This window comes from Sciurus carolinensis, chromosome 4 (assembly GCF_902686445.1).
Source record: "Sciurus carolinensis chromosome 4, mSciCar1.2, whole genome shotgun sequence".
In the NCBI taxonomy this organism is placed as follows: Eukaryota; Metazoa; Chordata; class Mammalia; order Rodentia; family Sciuridae; genus Sciurus; species Sciurus carolinensis.
The window spans coordinates 11539876-11549042 of NC_062216.1; the positions used below are offsets into that span (position 1 = coordinate 11539876).

Sequence of the window (9167 nt, forward strand, 5' to 3'; positions counted from 1 at the left end):
CGGCGCGGGCGGTCTTGCGACCAACTTCCTCCTACTGCTTTGTTATGCAACAGCCGTGGGCATGTAGAGTTTGCACGTGGATCTGTCCAAAACTCCTAAGCTTTTCTTCCTGGCTTCAACAGGCATCCAAGGAGCCGTGGCCTCACCGAGGAAGTGGGTTCTACGTACCAACCAAGTGGCACTGAACAGGTGCTCTTGCAAGGCCTCCTCTATGAGGCCAGCACAGGCCACTCGCTCACGAGACGCAATGCGGAAAGCATGAACAGAAAGCAGAGAAAGGGGAAAAAAATCCCAATTTCCTCATCTGTACGGTCACTCCTCCCCTCCAGGGAAAGGCGGGCTGGTGGAAATCCCACACAGCTGATAACTTGTCACAGGCCACAAAAGCAATGGAGTTTGGGGTGCGGCAGCTCTGAGCACTCATTGTAACCACAATTCAGGGTGGCAGCTCTGAGCACGTTCACTCTTTGAGGTTTGCTCAAACCCCGGGCCTTTTAGCCGAGCTCACGGCACCCTGGAACCATCAGTTCAACGCCTTCGCGTCCCACACAAGCAGGCCGGGCAGCGGGTTGGACTTGTCGCTCCCCTGACCATCTGCCCACAGGGCCATCTGCTGACTATTCCAGGTGCCCTGGAATGAGAGGCCTCTCAGAAGGAGCCCACCTGGATGAATGGAAAGAAGCCCAGGCCACTGAGGGAGAAGGCCACAGAGAAGCTGGGGGGCAGCCAACAGGGATGTGCTGGGGGAAGACAGGCAGGGAGGGACAAGAAGCAGAGCAAGGGGCCAAAGCACGGCCAAGTGCAAGGCATGAGGAGACACATGCAGGAAGGTAGGAGAGCAGAAAACAGACTGATGGGGTCTCTCAAATAACGGGCCCTTCTGTATCTGCCAAGAAAAGTGCATTTGGTTAAGGGCGAAATCTCTCACTGAGCTCGGTGCCTGACCAAATGGGGGAGCGGAATAGGACTTCCAGGTCAGCAAATCCTTCCTCAGGCAGATGAGCCACTGAGGCACAGAGAAGTGAGGTGACCTGTGCAAGGTCACACAGCGAGGTAGCACTAGAAGGGAACCAGACTGCTGACTTCCAGCTGGGAACATGTCTCCCCGGAGGTCTCCTGCAAAGCAATTCCTCAACCACAGTCGTCACCAACCCTCACTCAAAAAATAAGACGTACGGCTTATTGACCAACATCTGCACTCAGAAGTGAGGCAAATCACCACCGTGACTTGGCTCTTCCGGGAGGACACTTAAGTGGCTCCTCCCAGCTCAGGCGCGATTCCAGATCGCCCTGGAGGCCGGGAGTAAAGGCCCACTAGTCAAGAGCATCCTGAGCCACACAAGCAGCAGTCTCCCTCACTGGCCCAAGTCTTGGGGTGTACACAAAGGGCCCCCCAGAGGATGGCACCCACCAGCTGGAGGCAAGACCTGGAGCTAGGCAGAAGTGTGAGCCTTGACCTTGGAGGCCGTCTTGGGGTTAGGAGGAAGGCAGAACAGGAGAGAACTGGCCCGATGCTTCAGAACCAAAGATGGGGACTGAGTGTGCAATTTAAAATGCAGGGAGATTCCAACCAGGAGGGGTCAGCGAGGCAATGCTCCTCCAGCTCAGGAGAGATGGAAAAGAAGCATACAGACAGACCCCGGAGCCACAGGTAAAAGAGGTCATCGCTGAAAGATACAAAGTCCAGCTTCCCTCAGGGGTGACGATCTTTCTGCTTTGACCCTGTTCTGAACCAGACTAGTGGCTTCTCATATAAGACAGGAAGTGTGTTGACTTTCACTCTTGGATAAAAATCTATTTTCTGAAATATGAATCTGATGGGCCGCCAAGCAGCATGCCTACCCCCTCAAAACAAAAACAGCTTTTGCAAAAAGACATTGGAATCTGTTTGTTCACAAGCAAACTCTGAGCAACAATGCTGTGTCCGGTAAATACACTTTGGGTTTCGCTGAACCAAAAAAGCAAAGTCCTCTGAGCAACACGAGGGTCACCTGGCTGTGGGCACCAGCAGTTTTCATATCTAAAGGGCAGGTAGTATCTGTGGCTCCTCCCCCAAGCAGGGCTGCCTAATTCTTTATGTGCAACCCAAGCTAGAAAGTATTCGCCCCATTTGGTTTTCACATCAATGGAATAGAGGTTCCTGGCTGGATATTTTATTTGCTGAACCCTATTCTTATTCCATGAAGACGCACCTTTAGGAATTTGTTTTGTTTTGTTTTGTTTTTGTTAATTATCAATGGACCTTTATTTTACTTACTTATATATGGTGCTGAGAATCAAACCCAGTGCTTCACACACGCTAGGCAAGCACTCTACCACTGAGCCACAACCCCAGCTCAGGAATTTTTTTTTAAAATCAAAATCAAATACTTATGAGTAAAATCGATAGCTTTGAAGATGACTTCAAACGCTGCACTCTCACAACCAAATCACATTTGGGGGTCAAATAAGACAAAAGTCCCCAAGTAGAGAAATCAAGAAGCAATTCTTCTCTTCCTACCAAAATTCCTCAGGACCAGATGCTTAAATTCAACAGGAGAACACCAAGTTCCACAGAAAAACAGAGCAAGGAACTAAGACAGAGGCAAGCCCACCCGACCCTTCCGTAGGAGGCCTAACCGCCGCCCGTTCCTTGGCTTCTCAAAGGAAGAACCGGCAACACAGACTCATCGCTTCCTCACGGTTCTAAGGGTGGTGCTGCAGGAACAGAGTCGGAGCTTCTTACTGATCATGGTGGTTCCCCCGGCCAGGGCCGCCTTGGTGCCCTGGAAGAAGTCATCAGCAGACGTCATTCCCTGGTCAGGCATCTGGAAACGAGTGTGGACATCAATTCCTCCAGGGATCACCATTCTGGAATGTGCTTCGATGGTCTTCACCCCTCCTGGCACGATCAGGTTTTCTCCTATTTGCCTAAATAAACAGGGTTGGTGGTCAGGGCGGTCAGTAAATGTGGATTCAAATAAGATCTGACAGTATCTTCACTAAGCTCTAAACTATCCTCCGAAGGGAACCGGGGACTTTTCAGATTCTTTTCATCATTCATCACCTGACCTCCCCGCATCCCTCACCAGCACAGGGTGCTGCGGAGAAAACAAAATTCACATAAGGCACCAGAGGCCCAATTCACACGTTAGCTATCAGAAACCACCAAGGTCAAATGGTAACAAGACCCCAAGGTATTTATATGTCATCTGACTTTCTTGTAACACACACCATTGAGCTAATTATCCAGTAGCAATTTGCTTCAGACCTGACTACATTTTCCAAACATTTATTTTTACCATATCCTTTTTAATAGAGAAAAAACAGAGGTGGGAGGGTGGAAATGGAACAAAAAAAAAAAAAAAGTGAGCACTATAACTGCAGCGATTTTAAAATGTGGAAACAGGTGCTGAGCAATTCAGATAATAAAGGCAGGAAAACAAATATCATCACGTGGGGACAAGATTCATTTCCAATTTTTAAGAAAATCTTTTTACGATATCTTTCTACTATCTTCAAAATTAGTGGATAAAGTTCTAAGACAAATGAGTGATGACTAAAAATAGCACTCAGGCCTACTCCCTTCCAGGCCAGTGTCCCTCTGCCAGGGCAGATCACGCTCTCTTGTAATTGGGAGCGGAGATGGAACAAGACAGTCACAGCATTTGAGAGCCCAGAGCTGAGACTGTCACAAGAAACACATGGAGAAAACATTAAATGTGGAAATGCTAAAACCTATTTTAGGTTCATAAATCAGGGCGTGAGCTTCAGTCCAGGTTTCCAGTCCTCTGGCTGATCTGCTGCTAGCACTTGATGAATGCTGCTTATTTAAAAGATGTCACTCGCTGCAGTGTTTGTCTTTAAGCAGATGTGCTATATCTCCAGAGCCTGTGAGTTGTCCCAGTAGAAAGGGCATGAGGACACTGGTATGCACTCCGCTCATTTAACCCTCCAGAGTCCAGAAATACCAAACTCATAACTGCTCAGTCGTTTCTCCTGCGTGACATAATACACAACATACAAAGGGCAGCCTTATTTGTGCCAGTTGCCACTTAGAGAATGAAAACTCAAATCCCCCCAGGATTAGGGAGTAATTTGTCTGTGGCACTTGGTAATTAACTTGGTGTCCTGTGGCCCCTCCAACTTGAACTCCTGATTAAGGGAGCAGATGTGCCTGCCTTGTGAGAGGCTCGTCCTCCACACCTGTGCCCCGATTATCCATTCCAAACAGCTCTGTTCTAGGACACCCTTCACATGGCCAGCGTATCCTAAACCAATATCTGAGCTGGCAACAAGAAGATATTTTGTCACCTCCATTAAGAAATAGGAAATTAGTGAAGGCATAAAGGGGGTGGGCTGCAACTTCAAAATCCACAGATTTGAATGCTCAAATTCATTAATTACCACTAATCAAAATGGAACTTAAAATAGATACTAAGTTGGTCTCTCTTTGAGTCCTTACACTTCAAGTGGGAAGGGCAGCCAAAGCTTGGGAACAACGGGAGGTCTATAGAGAGATGTCTCTACATAACAATGAGTTACACTTACTTGATCAACCCATCTTCCATGTATATGTCTGCATAGAACGACTGATCATCATTAACAATTTTACCTCCTTTGATCAGAAGTCGATCACTCTGAAACAGAAAGGTAGTAAGGTCACAACACATAAACAACCTTCGGGGAACACAGGTACCAAGTTAAATGAATACAGGACACATTTTTACTATTCAGAAGTGATACTCAAATGAGCCAACTTTAGAAAGCTCTGGTGACAAAGGGGAACCTGTACGTGGCAAACGATTTATCACCCAATGAGCCAGAACATACTGGCAAAGCTTATTGTAGAAAAACCAACCATCTCTTTCAATTAGACCTTAAACCTGAAAACAAAAGAAAAAGGGGGATGGGGGAGAGGGCATTAAAGAGCAGTGACATTCCAGATAATGAAGACAATACTTTTTAAATGACTTTTAGCTAAACCTCATTTAAGGAAAAAAAAAAAAAAAGGAAAGAAATTTAAAAAAAGAGAGAGAAAGAAAGAAACACACCCACATGTAGGAAAGTCTTGGCAAAGTCTGTGTCGGGGAAAAGTGACCAAAAGTCTGTTGTCAGGGGATACCCTATACAAACACACACTGTCCAACCATAACAAGGTTTCAATTCAGTAATATTTGCATTTATTTTTGAGGCAAATCACAGCAAGCATAGCAGAGAGGGGAGGAACTGCAGAAATTACACCATTTTCACTATGTAGTTAAGAAAAAGGTAAAATTTTATGATAAAGCAGATGAGATGGCAAATTTTAAAATCTAACACCATTATAGATTACTAATGCACTTCTATTTTAACTGGTGATATTTGTGCAAAAAAATAAAGGATGTGTGGCATGGGAGGACCAAGAATATAACAAAATGCCACATTATGCCTCACGGCTTAGCCCAAATCCTGTTGAGGGAATGGAATGTGAAGTGGTATATTCAGGAATACACCCTATTTTATTTCCTTCTGGATTCAAGCTTTACAAGCTGAGCCATATATTACCCTTTTAATAAGCAACACACCTCAAAGGACAGCATTCATCTTGACAAGGGTTAACCCAAAACTAAGCTACAAAACAATACTCAGAGCAAGTGCCGTCTACATTTAGCAGCTACCAAGAAAAGGAAATTACAGAAAATCCTTAATACATGTAAGTTACTAGAGAGTAAGGGAAAAGATACATTTACATGTCATTGCACACACATCCAGGTGTAGAAAATATTTGTTTCTCTGACATGCTGAAAAAATGATTTTCATTCTGAATACTGCAAGGTCTTTCGTCCTGCTACAGATACTGGGAAGTCAAATGGAAACAGTTGACAATTCCTGAACCTGTATACGGTAAATGTAAATACCTCTACAAATCCTTCCTGCACATCAGGCGGTTGGAGCCTCAGAACATGATGGAACAAAATTCTATTTTCATGTGACAGGGAAACTGAGGCTGAGAGAAGTTAAGCCTATATTGGTCCCTCCTCTCCCGGAGCTTCCATTGCCCGGGAGGCTAGGAGAAGTCCCGCCTTTCATCACCTGCCCCTTAGTCACTGCCCTACCTGTTCCTGCCATAGCCACGAATTCCCCAGCCAACATCATGCCAAAAAAAAAAAAAAAGCGACATATCCCAGCCCTGTTCACTCTAGTGCCTTCTAGAAGGCTTCTTACGTAAGAGGCTGGCCGCGGTGATGGAGGGAGGGAAAACATGCTATAGGTTCTAGGAGAATGCAACCAAATTTTTTAAAGGGTGGAGGGGGCGTACTTTTAAAAATCATTTTGATTGCCTATTTTTTTTCCTCCCCACAACATCAATACGAAATGAAACTGCCTTCTTCAAGAAGACAACAAATCATCAGAGGTTGAGGCAAATCTCCTCCCCGCCCCCCACTCCCCAGCTCCCCAGACTCCTTCCTCCAGCAGAGAACATATAACGTTGGGTGCCACATGCGCGGGACATGGGGTCTTTTGCCCTCAGGAAAAAACTACAACTCATCTTCGTTGTATAACAACCCAGCTCATCCTAGAAAATCTCGAGCGCACGACCCCTCCCCTGCGCATTTGTTCCCACATCTCTCCTGCGGATGGGTGTGTCCTTGTGCATGGAGAGGAAGCTGGGGTGCCCGGGGCCAAAGGGACATCCACAGCGAAAACACACCCTCAGATCCGGCCCTAAAACACATCTTGGCTGTTTGAAGGATTCTTTAGTGTCTGTGTCGGCCTTGGGTTCTACCCGGGAATCAGCTGGCCATCTGCGATTGCACAGCCTTATGTAACAATGAATTTCCCTGGCTTTCCCCCCTCCCTGGGATTTCATTCGAGGATGCAGACAACAAGGACCGGGGAGGTTTTTCCAGGAAAAGATGGAGACAGGGTGGGAGCAAGACCCGGTGCTCAGCCCTGAAGCATCGTGAATTCATGGCACGGATGTTTTCCGGTGATGTACGAACCAAGGCCCCAGAACAGCGCCCACACCTCGGGCCGCCGTGATCATTGTCTGCCTGGGGCCGGCGGGCCATCTGCTCCGCACGTCGCGCAGCGCCATTACCTCTCCGAGCCCGGCTCGCCGCTGTCCCCAGCGCCCACCCTCCCAGCCCGCTTTGTATGCGCCGACACGGACGCGTCCCTGGTGGCGGAAGAGGCAGCAAAGACGCAAGAAAGCGAGCCTCAAACCAGAGCGCGAGAAAACCAAGCGGCTACCAAAAACCTGTCCCCAGTCAACAAAAAGCCCTGGCCCGGGCCCCCGCCCTCCTCGCCTGCTCATCCCTGTGCTCGGGTTCCTGCCCGTTTCCACATCATTCCGGTACACCCTGCCCTTTTCAGCATCCCTCTGCTGTCACTACGCCTTCGGGTTGAAACCCGTTCCTTCTTCCAAGGAGCCGGAGGAAGGCTCCAGAAAGCCCTTTATGGTGGGGGCGGAAGACACAGGGAGGGAGGATCCATTTCCCCCGCTCCCCATCGCTGCTCCTGGAGTCCGGCCTCGCAGCACGCAGCCCGGAGAACAATATCGAGCTTCGACCATGCATATTCAATCTGGCATCCATTTGCTTACACCCCGCAGGCCAGCGCTGCAGCATCTCGGGCTGACAATAAAAGGATACAGCGGATCTGGCGCGCTACCTAAGGCCATCTCCATGTACTCACGCTCCTATTTTAATGCCTTGCAAACTACGTGCCTAATAAGTCTTTATTATTGCACATCCCACCACCACCATCCCCACCATCGCCTTCGTTAGCAACTGAATTTTTTTTAAAAGTTGGGTCCCTCTCCATCTCCCTCTTTTAAAAATTCCTTAGATGTTCACTGCCACAAAAGATTGCCCAACGCACATTTCCCAAGTACCCAACTCACCGTGATGCGTGGAATATTTTTCTTCCCCTGATAAGACATCTCTCTCCTGGAAAAAAATTAATTTCAAAAGGGCTGCTTTAAAGCAAAAATTGCTGGGAAGTGGACTTGGTACTTTTTGCAGAATTGAAGAAGGTACAACCGTTTAGGTGGTCTTGCTGGTAGCAATTTTCAGGAACGTAAGGGACAAATACAATCCTCTGTTGCTCTTTCTTCCTCTCCTCCAACACAGCCCCAGCTAGGGCGGAAAAAAAGAAAGAGAGAGGGAGAGAGAGAACAGGAGGGAAGGGGGGTGGAAATAAACTACAGCAATAAAAGCCTCGGTTCAAGTCAGCCACCGCGGCGCATGCGCCGCCAGCCACTCCCTTTCCTCTCAGGCAAAAGCCATCCGCTTCGAGAGAGACGCTCACTGATTGGTCACAATCGTGGGATATGTAAATGAGGGTAAGCGGGGAGGGGCGCGGCGCCGGAGCGCGAAATGCTGCAGTGTGCGGTCGAGGGCGGCGGTCGGTGCGTGCGCCCGAGCGGGGAGCGCGCCTTTGGCGCCCTTTCTTTAGGCCTGGGCAGCCGGGACTGGGGCTGGCAGCAGCCCCAGATGCAGCATCTGCAACGCAGGGACAATGGAGGGGTGGTCGTTTCGAACGGGGGGAGGGGGCGCAACCCCTAGATGGAGGGGCTTCGGTGCAGCCCGGGCGGCACGCACACGCCCGCCCGCGCGCCAATCCGCGGAGGCCGCCGCTGCAGCCCGCGTGGGGTGACTGCGCCGAGCCAATGGCTTCGCTGGCGGCGAGCGCGCGACTGCACCGCCGGCCGGCGCCGCGCGGACCGGGAGGGGCGCCGGGCCTCCCCCGCCCTGCCTCTCGCAAGGCTTGCTCGGCCTCCGCCCAGCAGCCGGCTGGGGAATTGAGGCGGCGGCGAGTGCGGGGAAAGGAAGCAGGCGACAGGCTCGCCGCCGGCCACGCCCGTCGCCTCCAGCCCCCGTGCGGCCGCTGGATGCGGGCTGCTGCGGCCCGGGCCGCGGGGCCGATGGCGCTCCGGGGCGCTCTGTGGCGTGGGCGAGAGGTGGGCCTGCCAAGACGGACTCTGGCCCGCGGCGGCGCCGGCCGCAAGCGTCTGTTGCCGGGAGCTGGGAGGAAAGCCCCAAGGCAGCGCGGCGGCTCGGAGGAGGGAAGGCGGCATCCGGGAAGGCCGCGGTCCGCGGGGCACGGGAGGCCCCACCCGACCAGCCTTTTGTGCCAACAGGCTACAGTCTGTGAAAGCATAAATGGCCAGTTAGAGCCCTGTGCCCTCTTTAATGGCCACG

At 50.2% G+C, this 9167-nt stretch overlaps 1 protein-coding gene across 1 annotated transcript in view; it reads right to left on the reverse strand.

Annotated features, from left to right (window-relative positions):
- The window catches only part of Dpysl2 (dihydropyrimidinase like 2), a 62595-nt gene extending 54413 nt beyond the window's left edge, over nucleotides 1-8182 (reverse strand). The window contains exons 1-3 of the mRNA XM_047550414.1: nucleotides 7868-8182; nucleotides 4531-4619; nucleotides 2726-2910 (exon numbers count right to left, since the gene is read on the reverse strand). Of these exons, the coding sequence (XP_047406370.1) occupies nucleotides 2726-2910; nucleotides 4531-4619; nucleotides 7868-7906 (313 nt within the window). The 5' untranslated portion in view covers nucleotides 7907-8182. The remainder of the gene's footprint in view (nucleotides 1-2725; nucleotides 2911-4530; nucleotides 4620-7867) is intronic.
- Between the last annotated feature and the right edge of the window lie 985 nt (nucleotides 8183-9167).